At 39.5% G+C, this 24380-nt stretch overlaps 1 protein-coding gene across 9 annotated transcripts in view; it reads right to left on the bottom strand.

The window, feature by feature from the left end:
- The window catches only part of CLIP1 (CAP-Gly domain containing linker protein 1), a 182491-nt gene that overhangs the window by 84449 nt on the left and 73662 nt on the right, over positions 1 to 24380 (bottom strand). For 3 of the 9 annotated variants that reach the window (XM_089662028.1, XM_089662029.1, XM_089662034.1), the window contains exons 9-12: positions 22782 to 22886; positions 13676 to 14395; positions 7469 to 7585; positions 4628 to 4685 (exon numbers count right to left, since the gene is read on the bottom strand). In XM_089662028.1, coding sequence (XP_089518154.1) covers positions 4628 to 4685; positions 7469 to 7585; positions 13676 to 14395; positions 22782 to 22886 — 1000 coding nt within the window. Of the gene's footprint in view, positions 1 to 4627; positions 4686 to 7468; positions 7586 to 13675; positions 14396 to 16069; positions 16097 to 22781; positions 22887 to 24380 lie in introns of all 9 variants that reach the window. The other 6 variants (XM_089662030.1, XM_089662031.1, XM_089662032.1 and 3 more) reach the window with 4 other exon arrangements.

The raw sequence follows: 24380 nt of genomic DNA, 5'->3' as shown, positions 1-24380 counted from the left end.
CTTTTCACCATATTCTAATTTTCTGAGATTGTGGATTTGGGGTTTTCATGAGCTGTAAGCCATAATCATCACAATTATGACAAATCACACCTTGAACTATCTTGCTTTGCATGTAATGAGTCTATCTCATGTATTAGTTTCACCTTTTAAGTTGCATTACTGAAATAAATGAACTTTTGCACGATATTCTAATTTTTTGAGTTTCACCTGTATAGGAGCTTTTGAAGCGTTACCTATAGAAAATATAAAGTACTGAAGTTTGTCGCCATTTCATAGGTGCACACAAATTTAAGGTTTGGCATGTTGGGTATCTATTAGCTCGCTGCAACCTCGTCTTTTATAATTTACAAAAAATTTGGGTAATTTATTGCGTTTGGCTGTAATATTGTGCAACATAAAAAATAGGAACTGACACTATTTTATTCTCTAGTATAATTATGAAATTGATCGCAGCAACAAGTCTCAAAAAAAGTTGTGAGTAGCATCCTGTCTTTTAACAACACTCTGTATATGTCTGGGCACTTAGGAGACCAGTTGCTGGAGTTTTGACAGAGGAATGTCCTATTCTTGTATCATACAGGATTCTAACTGCTCAACAGTCCAGGGTCTTTGTATTGTTTGTTTCAAGATGTGTCAAATATTGTTAACTAGTGAAAAGTCTGGACTGCAGGCAGGCCAGTTAAAGTGGTAATAAAACCTTACATATATCCAGTGAAGCAACTGACCTCAGGTGATACACAGAGATGAAACAAATCCTCCTATATAATTTGTACCTGTTTATTTGCGGTCCTCTATTCTCTACATCTGTTCAAAGTGCTGAATTTCTAAAGCTTGCCTGAGAGTTCAGAAAAAAAAGGTGGAGAGTTGAAATCACACTCTGCAGAGCTGGGTGAGGAGAGCTCTGAAAGCTGATTGGAGGGAAAGGACACACCCCTCATTCACTCTGCTCACAGGAACAGAGCTAAGGCTGTCAATCTGCTGGAGGACCCACCCCTATAACCAATTTTGTCTTGGTGTCAGAAAAACTTGCCAGAAGTGATTTATGCTGATAGCAGAGGAACAAAGCAGCAGACAGAAATGACAGTGATCTTAATTGAGACAAGTGCACACTATAAAGGGATATGCTTTGTTAATATTTCAGGTCAGCGGTTTACAACCACTTTAAGCACCCGGACACTTCTACTACAAAGTCTTGCTGTTGACATAGATGCAGTATGAGGTTTAGCATTGAGGATTCCCTGCAAAAGACATAGTCTGTATGGGGGCATAAGCTACTCTAAAACCTGGATATATCTTTTAGCATTGATGGTGCCTTTCCAGATGTGCAGGCTGCCCATTCTATACACAGTGATGTACTCCCATACCATCAGATGATGTATGGGGGGGGGTGCAGGCTTTTGATCTAAGTGCTGATAACAAGCCGGAAGGTCATTCTCCTCTTTAGTCCGGAAGACGCAGAGTCCATGGTTGCCAAAAATTTAAAATTTCGATTCGTCTGACCACAAAACAGTTTTTACTTTGCAACAGATAATTTTAAATGAGCTTTGGCCTAGAGAAGACAGCGGTGTTTCTGGATAAAGTTCACATATGGCTGCTTCTCTGCATGATAGAGTTTAACTTGCATTTTTGGATGTCACAGCGAACTGTGTTCAGACAGTGATTTTTGGGATTAATCCTGAGCCCATGCAGGATGTCCATCACAGAATCATTCCTGTTTTTAATGCAGTACATCAATATTGCATTTCAGCAAAGAGATTTCTCCACATTCTCAGATTTTTTTTTATATTATGTACCATAGATGTTGGTATATTTAAAGACTTTGCAATTTTATGTGGAAGATCATGATTCTGAAACTGACAAATTTTAGACACAGGTTTTTACAAATGAGGTTTTATGAGACACACTAACTTTTTAAGATGCTCTCTTTTTTATACTCCGTCATGTTACTAACCTGATGCTAATTAACCTAATTAGTCACAAAATGTTCTTCCAGCTCTTCCTTGTCAGTATCACTTCCTTTTCCAGCTTTTTGGTGCCCTGTTCCAACTTTTTTGAGACGTGTTGCTGACATCAATTTCAAAATTACCTTAGTTTTTTCATAAAATGGTATATTCTCCAAGTTTCTTTTTTATTGTGAATAAAATATGAGTTTATGAGATTTGCAAATCATTGCATACTGTTTTTATGTGGAATTTGCACAGCGTCCCAACTTTTTTTTTTTAATTGTTGGGCTGTACTAAAAGAAAAGGAATCAGAACAAGGGATACATCCTACTGGCTATAAGTGCTGATTTTTCTGTTTTTGCTTTTAACTGTACCAAGGCTTTAATTTCTAGCAAATGAACAGGTATTTCCAGCAACGTGGGGTCTTTAAATGGATAAAACATGGAGAAATGTACATGTATCACAGAGATGTACTGCACCATTTTTGTATTTTGCCCTACATACACTTTACCTTCTGAACCTGTGCCGATGTACCTTTAATGACAGATTTATTAAAGTTACTTTATATTTTTACTACTTTCTAACTTTTTTGCTAATGCTTGCTAAATAACTCTGTCCTGTTTAATAATGCACCACTATTAAAACAGCATTTAATTTACATTTCATTCTTTGTCTAAATATGTACAACAAGGTTTTCTGCATGCAAAGCAATTGCTTAAAACAGTGTTTCTTAACCTTTTTTACCCAGAGGAACCCCCCAAAAAATGTTCAGGTTAACCCTTAGGGCAGGGCTTGAAAAAGCTGCTCGACCGTTCACAAAATGCGAGGAGAAATTCCTCTGTGGCGAGCACAGATGAAGCATGGAGCGACTGCACTCCAAGCCTCATTGTGAAGCCAAGTTCCGGGTTACAACTTCTGGTTTCCGGCTTCTTTGGCTCTGCTGAGAGGAGACAACCTCTCCACCGCTGTGGGGGACTCGGAGGGACTAGGAGTAAGTACTGTATACAACATGTCATATCACTATAGTGCAGTACAGGGGAGCTGGGATATACATTACTCAGTAATGTATATCCCAGCTCCCCTGTACTCCATTATAGTGATATAACATGTATACAGTAATGTATATCCCAGCTCTCCTGTACTCCATTATAGTGATGACATGTATACAGTAATGATTACTGTATACATGTCATATCACTATAATGGAGTACAGGGGAGCTGGGATATACATTACTGTATACATGTCATATCGCTATAATGGAGTACAGGGGAGCTGGGATATACCTACTGTATACATGTCACATCACTATAATGGAGTACAGGGGAGCTGGGATATACATACTGTATACATGTCATATCACTATAATGGAGTACAGGGGAGCTGGGATATACATTACTATGTACAGTTTTATATTTTGGACTCTTTATTCTAAAGAAAATTTTAATTTCGTAAGCTTTAAGGGGGCGTGGTTGGGGTTGGGGGCAGACCTGGGCAAGGTTGGGTGGGGCAACTGATGGAGAGTAAGTTATGTGACCGGCTAGTAGGTCTGGACTTGAAATTTTAACCCTTGCCTTAGGGAACCCCAGTTATCAGTAGGCCATAGTAAAAATGCCCCTTGTATTGATAGTCAGCAGGAAGAATGCAACCCTTACAGTGGTAGCCAGAACACCATTCTTACAGATGGCTTATAAGATAACTGGTGGCTGCTGGCTTTGTCAAGGGGTGCAGGTTCTGGAACCATACAGGAACCATCAAATGAAAGGTCAATGAGACACAGCTCAGGGAACCCTAAGGTTCCATTGAACTCTGATTAAGAACGCCTGGCTTAAAGTTTCACAGGTAAAAATGGGTCAGGAAAAGAACAATGAAAATGAAATAAACCCAAAAACTAAAATGTAACTTAGTGCAGCTTACCTTTCCCTTAGACTAGATTCACACTATTCCGGTTTCCCAGTGGCTGCATTTGTGCAGGCACAGCAGCCTATTCATTTGAATGGACTGCTGTACCTACAGAAAATGCAAAGGAAAGGTCCCTGCACCTTTTTCAAAATCACAACCGGAGGGAAACTGCAAAATGTTGTGCAGTTCTTAGCACAGAAAACTGTGCTGTGGTTTTCAGTGTGTGGGGTGCCATTATGAGTTAATGGCACCCCACGCGTCTGCCAGCAGCAGAGCATTTTTGACACAGGTGTGGAAAAGCATGCAATTACACGCAGTTCCACACAGTGTGAACCTAGCCTTAGATGTGCTGCCTGCATTTCCCCCCATTTTATGTTTTTTTCCTCCTTATTTCCACCTGCCAATCCTTCCAATAACAGTTCCTGTCTTTGGATGTCTATGCCCACTTTTCTACTGCATGTATGAAGGAAGCCATAAATGCGACATCCAGGCCAGAGACATCCTGGCAACTTTTATTGCACTACCACCTAACCATAGGTTGTGGCGGCACAATTCTTTACACCTCAGAGAATAGAAAGGTATAGTCAATATTATAGTCAACCTGCAGTGCCTGTTTATTTCATAAAGAATGCTACAGGAGGTGCAACAACGTGCAAAAGGTGAGTAGAAGACCCAACAAATCCCATTAGGACACAACTATAACAAGGAGATCTTCGTGCCAATTTAGCCAAGGGTAGGTAAAAATTTTCCTGCTACTGGTCAAAGCTATTTTTCCCTTCCTCACCTTGCATAACTTTTTGGAAAACCTTGGTGTCTTCGGTTGAGGAATTCAATAATTTTTTCTAGAAGAAAAACAGTTGATTAATACATGTAAATATGCGTATATCAATTTAAAGAAACACACATTTGATTCGTGCAAATGGAGAACGTTACAACGGGTAAAATAAGTATTGAACAAGTCACCATTTTCCCCAGTAAACATATTTCTAAAGATGCTATTGACATGAAATTTTCATCACGTCGGTAACAACCAATTCAATCCATACATACAAAGAAACCAAAACAAATAAGTTCAGAAATTAAGTTATGCGTAATAAAATGGAATGACACAGGGAAAATGTATTGAACTCAAGAAGAAAGGGAGGTGCAAAAAGGCATGGAAAGCCAAGACACCAGCTGAAATCTATCAGTAATTAGAAAGCAATCCTGCCCCTTGTCAGTGCAAAATAATATCAGCTGGTTCAGTCTCAACTGATGGCCTATAAAAAGGTATCTCATTACCAAGGTGTCAGAAGAAACATCTCACAATGGGTAAAAGCAAAGTGCCCTCTAAGGACCTTTGCAACCCTATTGTTGTCAAACATATTGAAGCATTAGTTACAGAAAGATTTCTAAACTCCTGACTATTCCAGTGAGCAATGTTGGAGCCATAATCCTGAAGTGGCAAGAACATCATTTCACCATAAACCAGCCATGACCAGATGCTCCTCACAAGATTTATGACAGAGGAGTGAAAAGAATGATCAGAAGAGTTGTCCAAGAACCAAGGACCACTTGTGGAGAGCTTCAGAAAGACCTGGAATTAGCAGGTACAATTGTTTCAAAGAAGACAATAAGTAATGCACTCAACAGCCATGGTCTGTATGCATACTCACCATGCAAGATTCCACTGCTGAAGAAAAAAGCATGTTGGAAGTTTGTGTAAAGTTTGCTGCACAACATTTAGACAAGCCTGTGAAATACTGGGAGAATATAGTCTGGTCAGATGAGACCAAAATTGAACTCTTTGGATGCCCTAATACACACCATGTTTGGAGGCCAAATGGCACTGAACATCACCCCAAAAACACCATACTAACAGTGAAGTTTGGAGATGGGAACATCATGGTGTGGGGCTGTTTTTCAGCATACGGTGCTGGAAAACGTCATGTCGTTGAAGGAAGGATGAATCGAAAAATGTACCAAGACTTTCTTGATAAAAATCTGCTGCCATCTACCAGGATATGAAGATGAAACGAGGGAGGACATTTCAGCAAGCCAATGATCCCTAACACAAAGCCAAGGAAACACTCAATTGGTTTCAAAGAAAGAAAATAAAGCTGCTAGAATGGCCCAGTCAATCACCTGACTGAATCCAATAGAAAATCTATGGAAAGAACTAAAGATCAGAGTTCATAGAAGAGACCCACGGAACCTTCAAGACCTGAGGAGTGTTTGTGTGGAAGAATGGGCCAAAATCACACCTGAGCAATGCATGCGACTAGTTTCTCCATACAGGTGGAGTCTTGAAGCTGTCATTACCAACTAAGGATTTTGTACAATGTATTACATACATTTCAGTTAGAGTGTTCAATACTTTTTCCCTGTGTCATTCCATTTTACTACACATATCTTAACCGCTTGCCTACAGGGCACTTATACCCGCTTCCTGCCCAGGCCAATTTCCAGCTTTCAGCACTGTCACACTTTGAATATCAATTGCACGGTCTTGCAACACTGTACCCATATGAAATTTTTATCATTTTTTTGTGACAGAGCTTTCTTTTGGTGGTATTTAATCACCTCTGGGTTTTTTATTTTTTCTTAAACAAACCAAAAACCGCTAAAAATTTTGAAAAAAAAAAAGTTTTTTCTTAGTTTTTGTTGTAAAATTTTGTAAATAAGTGATTTTTCTCCTTCACCGATATGCGCTAATGAGGCTGCAGTGATGGGCACTGATAGGCTGCACTGATAGATGGTACTGATGAGGAGGCACTGGTAGGTGGCACTGATGGGCATTGACAGGCAACACTGATGGGCACTGAAAAGCAGCACTGATATATGGCATTGATAGGCGGCACTGATAGTTGGCACTGACTGGCAGCACTGATAGGCAGCACTGACTGGCAGCTCAGATGGGCACTGATATGTGGCATTGATGTGCACTGGTAGGCACTGATATGTGGCACTGATGTGGCACTGTTCAGCACTGACAGCTGACACTGATGGACACTGACAGGTGGAACTTCTGGGGCCACACTGATCATCAGGGCACACTGATCATCAGTGCCCTGATAAGTGTACATGTCTTCTCCGCGGAATGCCGATTACCAGCTCTCCTCTCCTCTTGAGCTGTCAGCGTGAGAGCTCGTGAGGAGAGAAATGCCGATAACCGGCATTTCCCTGTTTACATGTGATCAGCTGTGATTGGACACAGCTAATCACATGACCGAGCCGACATCTTCGGCTCTTTCTGTAGATCGGTGATCCGCTGTGTCCGAGGGACACAGTGCACCGCCGATCGCCACACGCTCCCTGAGCAGCGCATGCGCGGTGAGAATGAGAGGACGTCATATGATGTCCTCCCAGAACGAGAGAACCATCTTGCGCCTGTCATTGGACTATATGGCGGGCGGGAGGTGGTTAATTTCTGAACTTATTTGATTTGGTTTCTTTGTATGTATGGATTGCATGGGTTGTTGAAGACATGTGGTGAAAATTTCATGTCAATAGCACCTTTAGAAATCTGTTTACTGAGAAAAATGGTGACGTGTTCAATACTTGTATTACCTGATGTATATCAGCATTTCACAAAGCTAAATCCTAAACTCTATCCAATGTAACAGTGTATAAACAGCAACCTTACCAAATTCTCCATTTCCATTTCACTGGTTTCTTTGGTTTGAAGCAATGATTGTAAATTGCTCTCTAGGGTAGAAAACGTTTCATTACGCTCCTTCAACTGCTTCTGCAGTTCGTTTGCCTAGCAGAATGTAATGAATGAAATAAAATAAAACTGAACAAAAATGGAAAAAAAAATATGACAACAAAACAAAAATGGAACCAAATACATGAAAGACGCACTATTTTTGCCTTTTTGTTTAAAGTGGTTGTAAACACTTGCGTATACAGTCAGGTCCATAAATATTGGGACATCAACACAATTCTAACATTTTTGGCTCTATACACCACCACAATGGATTTGAAATGAAATGAACAATATGTGCTTTAACTGCAGACTGTCAGCTTTAATTTGAGGGTATTTACATCCAAATCAGGTGAACGGTGTAGGAATTACAACAGTTTGCATATGTGCCTCCCACTTATTAAGGGACCAAAAGTAATGGGACAATATGCTTCTCAGCCGTTCCATGGCCAGGTGTGTGTTATTTCCTCACTATCCCAATTACAATGAGCAGATAAAAGGTCCAGAGTTCATTTCAAGTGTGCTATTTGCATTTGGAATCTGTTGCTGTCAACTCTCAAGATGAGATCCAAAGAGCTGTCACTATCAGTGAAGCAAGCCATCATTAGGCTGAAAAAACAAAACAAACCCATCAGAGATAGCAAAAACATTAGGCGTGGCCAAAACAACTGTTTGGAACATTCTTAAAAAGAAGGAACGCATCGGTGAGCTCAGCAACACCAAAAGACCCGGAAGACCACGGAAAACAACTGTGGTGGATGACCGAAGAATTCTTTCCCTGGTGAAGAAAACACCCTTCACAACAGTTGGCCAGATCAAGAACACTCTCCAGGAGGTAGGTGTATGTGTGTCAAAGTCAATAATCAAGAGAAGACTTCACCAGAGTGAATACAGAAGGTTCACCACAAGATGTAAACCATTGGTGAGCCTCAAAAACAGGAAGGCCAGATTAGAGTTTGCCAAACGACATCTAAAAAAGCCTTCAAAGTTCTGGAACAACATCCTATGGACAGATGAGACCAAGATCAACTTGTACCAGAGTGATGGGAAGAGAAGAGTATGGAGAAGGAAAGGAACTGCTCATGATCCTAAGCATACCACCTCATCAGTGAAGCATGGTGGTGGTAGTGTCATGGCGTGGGCATGTATGGCTGCCAATGGAACTGGTTCTCTTGTATTTATTGATGATGTGACTGCTGACAAAAGCAGCAGGATGAATTCTGAAGTGTTTCGGGCAATTTTATCTGCTCATATTCAGCCAAATGCTTCAGAACTCATTGGACGCCGCTTCACAGTGCAGATGGACAATGACCCAAAACATACTGCAAAAGCAACCAAAGAGTTTTTTAAGGGAAAGAAGTGGAATATTATGCAATGGCCAAGTCAATCACCTGACCTGAATCCGATTGAGCATGCATTTCACTTGCTGAAGACAAAACTGAAGGGAAAATGCCCCAAGAACAAGCAGGAACTGAAGACAGTTGCAGTAGAGGCCTGGCAGAGCATCACCAGGGATGAAACAAAGCGTCTAGTGATGTCTATGCATTCCAGACTTCAGGCTGTAATTGACTGCAAAGGATTTGCAACCAAGTATTAAAAAGTGAAAGTTTGATTTATGATTATTATTCTGTCCCATTACTTTTGGTTCCTTAATAAGTGGGAGGCACATATGCAAACTGTTGTACTTCCTACACCGTTCACCTGATTGGATGTAAATACCCTCAAATTAAAGCTGACAGTCTGCAGTTAAAGCACATCTTGTTCGTTTCATTTCAAATCCATTGTGGTGGTGTATAGAGCCAAAAATGTTAGAATTGTGTCGATGTCCCAATATTTATGGACCTGACTGTACCTACTGAAGTGACTAGCCTCAGGTAATACACAAAAATGAAACAAAGCCTCCTATATACGTTGTACCTATTTATCTGCAGCCCTCTCTCATGTTTAGCCTTCTAAAGCACTCATTTACACAGCACATTTTTTTATCTACAGGGCAGGGATCTGTTATCAGACTTCACAGAGCCGAGTGTAATCTTAGACCTGAGTGGATGGAATAGATACACTCCCCACAACACAGTCTCATAGGGAAATATACACAAATGATGCTGTCAATCACCTGCTGTGTGCTGGAGAGGGGGTGGGCCATCTCCTGTGACTGTATTGTATGAGCACAGCCTGTGAGAAGTAACTCATGCAGATGGAGGAATGAAAGAGGAGACACTAGGTGCTTTGGAAAAGGGCAAGTACACACAATAGAAGGAAATGCTTTGTTAATTTTATATTTCAGAGGTTTACAACCACTTTAAAGCTGAAGTTTAGTCAAAATATATTTTTTCTCCTATAGCTTTGATAGCATCACTTACCTGCGATGAATTATACCTCATATTTGTCAGGCAGCTGGTTCCTGTAGAAATCTTCTGTACAGTGATGACATGTCCTCTTCCTGTTTCTGAACTTAAGGCACTGAGGGGGTTAATAGCTCAGAGTCTTCTATATGCTGTAGCGAAAGAGTGGCCCGTCCCACCCGCTCCATTGACAAAAGCCTGTGCATTGATTATATGGCATGTAACACAATTTGTTAATTCTAATATACAACAAGCTTTTCTCCCCATTCACAGATTGTGTGCTTTTATCAGTAGCAGGAGGGCAGGCTGTGGTTGGCTCTGTTTCACTGCAGCTCACAAAATACTCCTAACTATTAAGGCATAATTAGACAAAAAAAGAAAAAAAAAAAAAAAAGAAAAAAAGAATATATTGCAGATTGTCAGGACTTAGATGTGGCGGCTGCATTAGTTTTTCTTTTATTTTTTCCACCTTAATTTTACCTGGTGATCTTGCCAGTAACACAATTTCGTTTTAAGGTTGCTACAACTCCTCCTCCTCTGTATGTATGGAGAAGCATGGTCAGAAAAGTAGCCACCCTTGGAGGATAATATTGTCAATCTGTGGAGAGGATAGTGTTCGATGAACTAGCGGATTTAGATGGACTTTACATAAGGGACTAACATATTTAGTCTAGGTTTGCACTACCAGCAGAGCTGGCTGTTCCACTGAAAAGCAATCTATAGTGGACAATTTTTTCCCAGAGGAGTTTGACAGGTGGTGAGAACGTTAAAGCACAGTACAAATGTGGCTCAAATGCCAGTTTTTACTGCCCTCCAACTGCAAGCGTAAACAAGCCCAAAAGCATAACTACATCTAACACTTTGTAAGCCAATTAAAAAAAGCAATAAAGGTTTTAACAACAGTAATAAAAGCTGAATGCTGAAGGCAACCCTGTCAGTGTTAATGTTTTCTCTCAACCGGCTAACTGCCACCTTTGCTGAACACCTTGGCCTGTTAAACGAGTCTTAAAAATAACAGACTTACTAACAAGATCAACAGGCCAAAATAAAGGTAAAGAAAAGCCTAAAAAAATTAATGCGGCTGCCATATTTAAGTATTACTAAACTGTAACATATTAAATGTTTTGTTTTTGGATTTAGACATGCTTTATCTCCATCAGAATCAGACGTTCAGCAGGATACAAGCTGCACAGAAGATTTCTACAGTATCAAGCTGCCAAACAGGATGGTGAATACTTCATTAAAGAAAAGTGATGTGACTGCAGCTATAAGAGCAAAATTATTTTTTCACCAAACTTCAGCATAAAGTAGACATGCAAAAATAAATAAAAAGGTATTTTCCTAAAAGATGAACATGGCATGGATGTACTTGAACATATGTTTGAGAAGGTTAGTTTCCTAGCTATATGAATGTGTGCTAAAGAAAGCGAGTTAAAGTGTTACTAAACCCACAACAGTAAAATCATTCTGTATATGCTGTAAAGCATGCTTGTTATACTCGCTGTGGAACCTAAGGGATTAATCCTCTGCATTGTGTAAAAAAGGCTGTTTGATCCTGTCTTCTCTGATCCTCCCTTTCTTCCAGTGCCCCCCTCTTATCTCCTGATAAGACATATCATGTGGAGTCACTTTGCGCATGTTCACTGCTAGATAGGTTTCTTTTTTTTCTTGGGAGAGTGCATGTCATCACCACAGGGCCAGTCAGCACTGTCCAGACAGAGGTCAGGGGTTCTGCATCCTCCTACAGCAACATTAAAACTCCTCCTACAAGCTTTAACCAATACTCAGCTGGACACTGATAGAAGTCACAAGACTGCTCTAACTGCAGATGAGAAAGGGTATTTAGCAGTTTATATTTCCTAACATAATTGCAGTCCATGTACTGTGGGAGACCAGATATAGTGAATGCAGGGTCTGGAGTTTAGTAAATACATCTTTATCAAATGTACCAGCTGTAGTCAAAACACATTGCTGGCGTTTGGCTGGTAAATACATAATATAGTGAATTTGAGTGAAAAAAGGGTTGTTTGATAAATTTGTAACCAGTCAAATGCATCTATAGCCAAAAGTTTGTGTTTTAGTTTTGATAGAGAGGGGAGGGATTAGAACTCCCGCACCACTGGTGAGATTCCTTCCTGTCTGGTAAAAAAAAAAAGGGGTGGGGGGGGAAATCCAACCGCAACATAGACCAATTTTATTTTTATTTTTTAAATAAGTAGGGCAATGCTAGAATCAGCTTTCAGCTTTTTATTGTTGACAGATTCCTTGCTGCATACTCCACTTCCTTTTGGGTAAAACATTGTCCTTAGAACAGAAAGTGAGAGGCTCTCTCACACAGCTCCTAGATTGAATAATATCTGACAGGAGTTCTAAACTTTCCCCCATTAAATCCAGAAACACACCTAATCATAAAAGGGGACAAAAGCAAAAACAATATGTGACCTATGCTTACAAGCCATTAAAAAAATGATGTATTCAATATTTCCTGTCAGTATTTTGAGGTCATCCAACTAGATTGTGTATTGGGATTAATGAATGTACTAGGATACTACCTTTTGATGTACATGTGATAAAATTATAGATAACAGCAGCATTTGTGCCAAGATCAGCCATGAGGATCATGTAAATAATGAATACATTTGCCAATCACACACAGTGGAGGCAGGATGAGCAAATCCAAGCAACTGATCGTAGGATCAAAGGCTGCTGCATACAATCAGCAAAATCAAAATTGTATTTTGATACAATTGTATTAAAAATTGTATTAAACTGTCAGATTCTAACAATGTTACCCAGCAAAGGTGTACCCTTTGAGACACCTTCACCTGGAGACACCTAGATGTGTGCATGAAAAAAGGCAGAGAAAACACAATCTAATATTTTCGCTTGTGGACATTTAAACCAATTAGGTACTTCATATTTCTGTCTAAACCTCCACTTCAAGTTCAAAAACAGTTTATGAAATGAAAAAAATAAATAAATAAAAGCCCCAACTTAAATAAGAAGTTTATTGTTATTTTTAGAAATTATACTTATCTAGGTGGATGCAGCATCAGTCTGAAGCTGCATCTGTCCCCCGTCGGCTCTAACACTGAGAACTGAGTGATCAAACACCGCTGATCGCTCATTTCTCAGTGCTCCATAAGCAGAGAGCTGGTGACTGTCAGTCACTGATCCCTGCTCTACCGCGCCCCTCCCTCACTCCTCACTGGAGCACCGAGGTATGGAGAGGGCGGGAGCGGCTGGCTCTGGCTCTCATGGGATCACCAGGTTCCGGTCTATGGAATTGGGTGAATGCCAAATTTAAAGTCGAGATCTTTCCCCAGTCTGGACTGGCTGAGTGACATCAGCTGACAGCGAACTTCAGCCTGCTGTCGGCTAAAAACGGGTCACATGAGTGCAGAATAAACTTCACTCCTGTGATCCACAGGAGAAGTACAGCCAAACAAGCTTTAGCTGTACTTCTCCTCTAATGTTTTTGCAAGATTTTTTACTTGGAATTTAAAAAAAAAAATCCATATCTACGTAAAAATCTGTCAAGAAGGCATCAATGCTGCAATATCAGATGAATATATCCTTTCAACGCATGCTTCAGTTTTAAAGTGTCAGTCATGGGGGGATTTGAAATCAAAATATCCTTCAGCAAACTCAAGTTTATCTTGATACATCACAACATGCTATTCTCATACTAAAATTGGCAAACCCCTACTCTTCATACATAAAGACCCTTGACCTCCATGTGGACCTATAGCCTGTCGGTGTGTATCTGTTCAGAATATTGAGCTTCTAACCCCTCTGTTACCTTGGTTTCTGTATCATGAAGCTTAGTTAAGGTCTCTTCTATTTCTATCAGATGTTGTTCTTCTGCTGTATCCAGTTTAGATTGAAGAGCTTCCAGTTCATACTCTTTTTCTTCATTAGAAGACTGTAGTTTTACCTTCAAAGCATCTATCTCTTTAAGGCGTTCAGCTCTCTCAGCCTCTTGTTTAGACTTGAGCTGTTCAATTTCTTTTTGGTGTTCTAACTTGAGATTCTCTATCTTAGCTTTAAGTTCAATTATTTCAGAGTTCCCTGTAAGTGAACCTTTGCTGAATGAAAAAGTCAGCTCTTCCATTGCTTGCTGATGTGAACTGATTGCAGATTCCAATTTTGATTTCCAAAGTTCTATCACATCAGCATTTTCCTTGTTTGCATGGGTGAGCTTTACTTTCAAGCTCTCATTTTCTTTAGAAATCTTTTCTACTGAGGTTTTTAGCAATACAACTTCTTTCTCACGATCACCTTGTGTACTCTCAAGCTTACTTTTGAAGGACAGAATCTCTTGATCATGTTTCTTGTTAAGTTCTCCTATATTTTCTTGGAGAGAATTTATTTCTTGCAACAACGAAAGTGATGAGTCCACATCACTAGATTGTTTGCTACATTCTACAAGCTTCTGACGTAGGTCAGATACCTCTTTCGTTTTTAGCACCAAGTCTTTCTCTAATTCCATGATACGGGATTTTTCAGAGACAGTAGCCACCTGTGATAAGCAATCATTAAGGAAGGAAAGGAACATTGGTTAATTAAGAAACTGATCTAGACAGAATTAATAAGAACGCTCTTTAAATATTTTACAACTCTAAAGAGGTGTACAAGAGGCCTAAAAATCTCAACTGACATTGGAGAGGGCAATGCTCCACAGGTGTTCTTTACAGCCAAACAAAGCACAACCAAAATCAAAATCTTGGTTGCAGGTGGATTTCAGGGGACTAATGCATAAAAAGGCTTTATAAAAGCAGACAGTTCTTCTTTATACTGAAATGGTCTTGGTGGTATACATTACACCTATTTGGCACCATCATTATCTCCACTTCAGTCCAAGCAATGTTCTCAACCACCAGCTTTGAAGCCTGCACAGAAATTAATAATGGAATTAACTACTGGGCCTATTCTGAGAAAATGCAAAGAATCATGGGTGTGGTCGCAGTAACAGAGGGTAATCGTAGTAAAGAAATCTCTGTCTAACATTATGGACCAGATTATAAGGGAGACATTCAGTATAGGACACCAAGAAGTTGATTTAATAAAAATGAAGAGTGCAAAACCTGGTGCAGCTCTGCATAGAAACCAATCAGCTTCCAGGTTTTATTGTCAAAGTTTATTTGCACAAACTGAAGTTTGAAGCTGAATGGCTACCATGCAAGATTGCACCAAATTTTGCACTAGCCAGTTTTAGTAAATCAGCCCCCATTTGTCTAAACAGAACCATGAATTTCACTCAGGGCTAGACAAACTCAGGTATAGGGTAGTCAATAAAAACATTTGGTGCACTAATGATTTAGAACTTCCTTGTCATCATGTTCCAATGTCCCTTAAAATTGACAGAAGGCTCTTGATTGAACTGACTGACCTGTGAAATCTACATTATTTTTTTTATTTGCAATTTATAGCCTGGCGCAAAAAAAAAAAATCAAACTTAAAATTCAAATGTGAAATTATACAAGTAATGTATTAAATAAAATTGCTTAAAAAAAAAATCTAAAATCCTACAAGTATAGGTTGAACCAAACAAAACATTTGTAAGCCAAAGCACAGCATTATATCCCATAACCTCAGTAAAAAAAATCATGCATATTAGTAATTCTAACATTAAGCCTATTCAATACATAATAAAAAGCATGTCTGACAATAAAAGCCCAACAAAAACAGCCTCTGTCACAATAAAACCACCAACGCAATGTTAAATATTCTCACGGTAAAAGCTACATACAGAGAAGGTTGTTATAGGTTACTAATATTAAGTGAAGCAGACACAATCCAAATAACTGCTTTATAAAACTTTAGAAACCGGAAGCACACCACTCTTGAAAAAGCTAAAAAAAACAAAAAACAAAAAAATTAAATACTTAATCTAACCAACAGGAAAGCAAATCCTTATTTAAGGCCGATTGGGTGACATAATTATTCCTTTAAATAAATATCAATGCCATTTTTCTTATCAACAATAAGATAAAAGGTGGCTATGCTTTTCACATACATGCTCTGCAAGTTAGTTCCCAAACATTTATAGACAAACTAGCATGCAACACTTAAACCACCAGTTTTAAGCACAGAACCAGAGCTAAATAATCAATAAAGCCTTTATGTATTAGTAATTGCAAGACCTACTACCCCGGGCAAGAAAAACACCCCTTGCAGTAGGCACAATACTTACTTTTACAGAAACTTGCCTTGGTTTTGGCTGCAAACAACAAGAAAGGTCAACACAACAAAAACAAGGCTATCTGAAGTCCTTAAACCAATATCAAGTCCAAAAATGATGGGTCTAATTCTGTGCTGCTCAGCAAATCAATCTGCTTATAAAGTAAACCTGAAATGTAAGTTAAGAATACAAATAATAGCTATGCATAAAACTTTCTAATCAATCTGTTGCAACTGAGTGAGACTATCCATTACCACCAAAAAACACCAATCAGATGCTGACAATTTGACTTTAGGTGCTGCCATGGCTGCTGTAGGGTGGAGCTTGTGGTCAATCAATGGTTTCACCTCCCAGCCATTATTTCCCATTCTACATTCCACTGTGCATTGGATCAGGGAAAATGACAATATCACAAAAGATTTAAACATTATGCATAGAGAGGTCATGTTTAGGGCTGGTTCGCACCAGATTCAGGTGTGAACCGACCCAATAAGCCAGCTTCTTGTTGGCTATTTGCATATTGAAAGAAGCTGATTTTGAAGGTTTGACATTGTTAATCGCTAAAAAGATGAATACGTAATTAGCCATTTCTACATCACCACAGTTACACCTTGAATTTTGCATCCATTTTTAAATTAAAGTTTGCTGTTAAGTTCAAGAAGCCCAGTCACTCTAGCGACCAGTATAAACATCCAGAACTAGGAGTCATCAAATAACCTAAAACCACTTAACATGCCATTATCTGGGATGTCTAGGAACAAATGAAGAAAAAAAAACTTATAGATCCAACACAGAAAGTTGGAAAGTAGCAAAAACACCATCAGTAATTTGCAAAATGTTGATGCTACAAAGTTTAGTTTAGTTCTTTTACATAGGGTTGGATAAGTGACATGTTTTCTAGCCATTTTATGTTCTGAAGTTAAAGGATAAGTTCACCTTTTAAAAAAAAAATAATAAAAGAGAATTTATTATCTTTTGTTTCTGGAGCTTCTAAAGCATTGCACCAGTGATCAGCAGATCACTGGTGCCATGCAGGTCTCCCTGATTTCTCGAACATCCCGTATGGGCAAGATGATAGATACTACCAGGAAGGCCCAATGAACTACCACAGCACTGTGGTAGTTCATTGAAAACTACAAACTAACAGCCGCAAACTCAGAACTTGTAGTTTTCCCATTCACAGAATACTGTGAATAAGTGACACGGCCAGGCGGGCGGAGCTTCGCACAGCCGCGTTTTTTTAAAAATTGTGACAGTTTGCAGGGCAGGATAAGATCCCTTGCTAGCTGTCACAATGGGGATCTAGAAGGGGGGTGTCTGCAGAAGGCGGTCCGATCGTAACATGTTGCACCCTGAATATGGGTGTAACATGTACCATGTTATGAAAGGAGAACTTATCCTTCAAGGGTGCAGATTGGGACAATGCTTTTAAACAATGCCACTGGTGAAAATAAATAAAAGTCAGCAGTTACAAAGACGGTAGCTGCTGACTCCAAAAACAAAAAAGAAAAGTCACTCACTTGTCCTAGGATCCCGCGGTATCCTCACCGTAGCTGAGTTCACCGGCTGTCCTGCATCTTAAGTGTGGGCACCCGGCTGTTACAGCATGTGGGTTCACAGCTGGAGGCCCACTGCACATGCACGAGTAACGCATTGTGAATGGTCCCACAGTCCTCTGGGACCTGTCACGTGTCCCAGAAGACTGCGGGAAGGGAGAGGAGAACTTCTGCTTTCGATCACCTAGGGAATGGCAGCGAAAGTGGGAGTGGATACCTATTAAAATCAGGTACCTGCTCCCCAAAGGTGCCATTCATTAATGGGGAGTGGGGGATGAGGCCTTGAAACGGAACTTCCCCTTTTGGGTGGAGCTCTGTTTTAAATACTTATTTTCCATGCCATTTGAGAGCGATTAACTTGCTTTATTTCCTATGCAGCCACTTACAGCCATCAACATACCTTTTTTTTCCTAACAGGTTTTGGCAAAAAACAGTTCACACATTTTAGGGCCAGTGTATACAGGTTGTGGGGACCAGTTAAAGTGCTTGTAAACCTCAGATATGATATGAATAAAGCAGATCATTCTATACAGTGTACTTGCCTCTATCCAAAGCACTGAGTATGATTTCTCTCTGCTGCCTTATTCCACTGTTATCTGTACAAGTCACTTCTAATAGCTTTTCCAGACACCAAGAGATAAAAAGGTGATGGGGGAGGAGAGCACTATCACACAGCCTCCCTCTGCTAGAGCTGAGAAATAACCTTTTGATCTGTGTACATTTAGAATGATCTACAGAACAAATGGCTGCAGATAAACAAGGACAACTTCTATAGGAGGATTTGTTTCACCTCTATGTATCATCTGAAGCTTTTCACTTTGTTGGGTATATGTATGTGAGGGTTTTCAACCACTTTACAGCAGAACGTAACCCAAAAGGAGAAGTTCCGCTTGTCTGCATTCCCATCTCCTCTTTAATGATTGCCACTTTTTTTGGGGGAGGTAGCAGGTACCTAGTTTTGACAGGTACCCACTCCCACTTCTAGTTAAAAAGCCAAGGTGATCTGAACAAAAGTTCCCCCCTCCTTCCCCCACATCCTTCTGGGACAGATCACAGGTCCCAGAAGACTGCGGGATCATTCACAAAGCGCACACAACACATGTGCACCAAGAAATCGGCTGTGAAGCCACAAGGCTTCACTGCCAGTTTCCCTTAAAGTGTTACTACACCCACAACAGTAAAATCTGTCTGTATATGCAGTAAAGCATGCTTGTTATACTCACTGTGGAACCTAAGGGGTTATTCCTCCACACTGTGTGAAAAGCCTGTTCTCCTGATAGAACAGAGACTAGGGACAAGCTGCACATGTTCAGTTTGGTGTGTATTGCTAGAGAGGTTTTTTTTGTTCTTTGGAGTGCACATGATCAGCACAGGGCAATCAGCACTCTCCAGCCAGAGGTCAGAGGTCCTGCATCCCTGCTGCAGGAGAATGAAAACTCCTCCTACAAGCTGTAACCATTGCTCTACTGGACACTGATTGAAGCTGATGAGAAAAGGTATTTAGTAGTTTATATTTACTAAAATAATTGCATTTCCATGTTCTGGTACTGTGGGAGACCAGATATAGTGAGTGCAGGGTCCTGTAAAATGCCAGTGCTAGTGACCTGAAGATGATTGAAGAATCGACTCGGATGAGGTAAGTGTCTTTTTATTAAAAGTCAGCAGCTACAGTATTTGCAGCTGTTGACTTTTTGACAATTTTCTTTGGGGAGACTGCAGAACCGCTTTAAGGTCAATCTGAAATCAGTCAGCATTTCTGTTTTTTTTCTGCCATAGAAGTCAGTATGAATCCTAACCAAATGCATGGAAAACTCAGTCAAAAGAGCCACTGGGCTGTCAAAAATGTTACCAGCTTAGTAGAACTATAGACAAAACGTTTTTTGGGGTTTTTTTTTTTATAGAATAAGGGAGGTTTATGACCCCTGTCAGTTTATTTTTTGCCATCTGTGTCCCATTGGGGAGATTTACCTTCACTTCCTGTCGCATAGCTAAAACAGGAAGAGAGAAAAATCCTTGCAAATTAAGGGAATTCCTTGAGGACCTCCAGGTCACCAAAACTAGTGTCCTCACTGGAAAATATCCCCTCTGTTACTTTTCTGGGGACAGCCCAAGATTTGGGGTTTCTTTTACTTTCATTTTCGATGATAATGGTCTCCTCTCTATCCAAAAAAAAAAAGTTTTGCCTTTACCTATACTTTAAATATTTATTCATTTATTTCCATTAAACAATTCAAATACAATTTAATGTACGTTGCAGATATATTTTGGGTCCAGATTTAAAGGTGGTCAATTTAAAGATGTACAAACCATGGCATGGTGGTGTACACTACACAAAACGTTCAAATATGGGGGCTGTTTTTAGTCTTCTTTCAAATTAAAAAAAATTAGGGCTTGCACAGGCAAAGCACATGCTGCAGAAAAAAAGTAAAAAAAATGCATGTGAACATACTGCCTATGCAATGTAAAGCTGGATGTCAACATGTGTACACTATGTGCACACTAATACAATATAATGTGAATGAGATCTTGCATTCACTTGCAATGAGTCTGTGCATCTCAAACACAAGCAGAATGTATCTGAAAGCAGATAGCATTTAGCCATCGACACAAGGCCAAAGGCCACATGGCCTTACATCGCCACAACCCATACATTTTCAGGACATTCATCCAACTAGATTGTGGCATACATAAATAAGAGTAAGTAAGGAAAACTCCCTTAGCTGATACAAGGAACTTCAGTTACTAAAAAAACACAAGGCTTCCAAATGGAATTCAGCTAGCTTTGATACTAAAGGAGTGAAGGGGTTTTATATTTTCAAATGAATGTGAGAAAATGTCAATGAAAGTGGCTCTGTGCTTTGCTCATACAGGGCAAATAAACAGGTTCACTTGACTACCCTTCTACAGCAAAACATACTTACCTTTTCTTTACTCATCTACCTCTCCATCAGGCTACTGAGAGTAAGAAAAGACATCTCTACATAATCTGACTTAAAAATAGCTGGGGACACGCTTCTTTCTCCCATTTAACAAGTCACATAGGAGAATATGCGTAAGACATAAAAGGCACCATACTAAAATTGATTGGCATTTCTGTTCACTCCCTATGGCTGAACAGAACCCAGTGGGGGGGAATAGAGGAGCATAAATGCTGCTACACAGAGGGAAGTTAAGTGGCTCTACTGCCTTGCACTTGATGGGCAAAGCACATAATCTCTTTAATATAGAAAGGATTTTGAAGTTAAATCAGCTTGGCTGAAATTAGGATTTTTGTACTCCGTATAAAAACCTTTTTTTGCAATCCATTGAGAGACACAAGTCTTTAACTTTGGGTTATACTTTACACTGCCACCTACCGGAGGACTGAAAACTGGCAAGCAAAAAACAAAAAAAGTAAGGTAGCCCAGGATAACCCTCCTCTTACTACCAGAATGAGTATGACTTAGGTTTGTAGCAAAGCAGTACCAGGAGCATGATCATAAATAGAGCAGTGGGATGGAAGTCCCTCAATTGAAGCAAAGAAAACAAAATAAACGTAATTAAAAGAAGTAAAAAAAACCAAACAAACCAAAAAACCCTTGTCTTTATGCAAAATCAGAACTTTTTTTGCAGGATAAAGGCTGCCAGTTCGGGCACTTGCCTCATATGTCTCTAATGGTTTCAAACTGCAGTTTCTGGAGTGTAGAAAGAGCCAGATTCAGTTCCCACAGAATCACAGAGAAACAGACAGGGGGAGCCACATGGGAGACACCCTGTCTTAATCAAGACCTGAGAGGCCATGTGTCTATGAAACAGGATAGAAAAGGGAATGTCTTTGATCCTTTAGTTTTAAATGACTCAGGGCAACAGCACTGGGTGAAGCAAGATCTTCTAGTTTCAGAGTGGTGCGCACTGCATCAGTCAGATCCAAAACAGTCTTTAATTTGGGAGTAACAGCAGTAGAATGCAACTCCTCAGGGGCAAGTTCACCAATCAAGGACTGCATCAAACCAGACAGTTTCTGCAGCTGATGGCTCAGAAATTATAAACAATTCAGATATAAAATCTACAGGAGAGGGTGCAGGAGTGTACTAGTGGACGCTGTTTTCAGAGTCAGCAAATAACTGGGCGATTAGGTCATGACGTCTTGCATGACTGAAGTAAAAACAAAAGCCAAAAGGGGAACAGTTCCAACCACATCTGAAAGAACTAAACAGGACTATGAGAAAGGCATAAACTCCAAGAACAGAGGGATGCAAATTCTAGGACCTCCCAATGCCAAAAACCACCCACAACCTCAACCCAACTGACCTACTCAGTGAGTCTTTAGAGACAGGGAAAATGCTGAGGCAAGGCCAGCAGCCCAGGAAAGAGCTCTGCAGCTAACATTTACCAAAACAGTGTCTGGAAACTGCCCTATACAGAACCCAGTGCCCAAAAGCCACTTCCAGACTATTCCTGCAATAACCAGTACAGCAGGGTGAATACATGGCTGTCCAAACACCAGTGCAAGTAATTACACATTAATGGAAAAAAAAGGCACTAGAAAAAGTGCTAGCAAAAAGATCAGCTAGTCTTTTCCACAATGAAGCTGTAGATGATTGTATCACGAGAGGATGGGAGGGGTTATTCTAGGCTGGCCTACAATATCATTTGCCAGTGTCCAGTTCTTCAGCAGGCAGTATTATAATGAAAATCTTAAAGACTGCCTTTGTCCCTCAGTGGACGAAAAAAGAAACACTTATTGTCACTGCATTAACTAAAGAAACCGACACTACAAAAACAGTGAAAAGCTAGATTACCAACTGTAAACCCAAAGAGAGGATATTGCCCAAGAAAATGTGATAACTGTATGATTTTCAGTTTATGCAATGTATCAGGATCCCTTTATCTAGTTATAGAAGCTGGTTAATAGCATATAATGAAACAATACAGTGTGAGTGAGAAATGAAAAGATAACATTTATTTTTTGTGAAAGAGAATATTGTTTTAGTCAAGAAATAGACACATTTGTGTACCACATCAGCCAAAGAAAGATTTGAATTGAGTCTGGAAAATTCTTTAAGACCAAAGACTACATCTGGTATTGTACCATGACAGTATCTACTGTAGCTAGAGAAAGCTTGTGAAAAAAAATAAAAAAGTGTGCTGTGTTGGGAGAGTTTCCATGAAATATTGAAAACCATTACCCTAGTGTCTTCTAACTCTCTCTGGAGTTTGTCAGCTTTGGTCTTTTCAAAGAGCAGGCTCTGTTCAAGCTCCTTAATGCGGGCATGCTCCAGTTTGGTCTGCGTCTGTTAGTAAAAAGGGAGAGGAAGAGAACACAACAGTGCCACCATCACATGCCAGCACGAGAGGTAGGAGCCACATGCAGGCCGTGCTCCGGCACGATCGGACCATTGATGAGCAAAGATGCAGTGGGTAAATAACAGAAGAGAGGAGGATGACTAGATGATTCTTTGATGAGGGTGATCAACAAGAAAAGTGGGAAGAAATTGATGGTGAAAGACAAAAAGAAAGGCAATAAGTAGAAACACAGGACAGGTGCATGCAGCAAGTAGAATTATGTATATATTTTTTTAGAAAAATAAATGCATTAGCATAAATTTAGAACATTATGACTTTGCAAGCAATTATTTGTTAATCGTCATTTAAATCGACTTTTTTTTTAAATATATATTTAATTTGAGAGAAAAACACAGTCACTAATTTTTTTGTGGATATGTATTAAGAACTAATACATTAGATTAAAAAACAAAAAGTTTAACTGGACTGTAATTTGTTATTCTTCATTAAAAAAAAAAAAAAAAGTGGCGTTCCTTGGTAACTATATTAAGGACTGCCATGGTATTCTGTAGCGTGTTCAAGTGGAACTGTTCTATTAAAGTTATTTTTTAAAATTGAGAAAAAAATTAGCCTATCATTAGAAAATATTGTGGTGATTTGTTTAGCATGCAACTTGTGCTTACATCCAAAGACTCTTGGACAACTCTCCAATTTAGTCGACATGCAATTTTGTATTGCATATATGCTGGACAATTCCCTTTTACTGCCTACACCGGGGCAACAGGAAGCACCAAGGTGTGTATATTCATATTTGCTTTTTTAACAGAGATAAATGAACATCAGGCAAAAGGCTCAACATTAGGACTGTGCCCCATATGCAGTGACCTTGATCAAATATGCAGCCACATTATCCCATGTATGGCCACCTTTACAGACTGAATTAATTAAAAGACCCAGACTACCCAGATTATTTAGAGAAAGAGAGCAGCAACCACATCTCTGTCTCAATGAAAAGTAAGGGGTAAAGTTGTTTCTTGGGCAAACTTCAGGATATTGCAGGTGGCATTATTTTCTATTTGGCACCAAGATTTTAGATCTACACTTAAGCAGGGCCTTACAAAGGTTAAGTTAGTGTTTGAAATAGGAGTATTTCAGTTACTTTTAGTTAAACAGAAGCATGCACCAGTGGAAAAAGCTTGTGTTTTAAAAGCAATGATCAGCACTGAAGTATGAATATATTTATTAAAAGATATGGGCCATGTTAAGAGATCCTCGATTGTCAACAGGATTTTCTGCTATGCCCATTGACTTGCCTATCAAAACTGTGAAAATAACTAAACTGGGGGAAGGAATGGAAGGATGATAAAATAAAATGTAACTAAAATAAAAAAAAAAATGTGAACTGAAAAACTGAAATGTCCATTTTTATACAAGCAATCAACATTGTCATATACAGTTTTATGACAAAACTGGCTAATTAACAGAGTTATAAGGCAATAATT

The sequence above is a fragment of the Staurois parvus genome, unplaced genomic scaffold (assembly GCF_062004578.1).
Source record: "Staurois parvus isolate SC_StPar_1 unplaced genomic scaffold, SC_StPar_1.0 ptg001418l, whole genome shotgun sequence".
Classification (NCBI taxonomy): domain Eukaryota; kingdom Metazoa; phylum Chordata; class Amphibia; order Anura; family Ranidae; genus Staurois; species Staurois parvus.
Note: the sequence above shows the minus strand (reverse complement) of the source record. Positions and strands in the feature narration are given on the sequence as shown.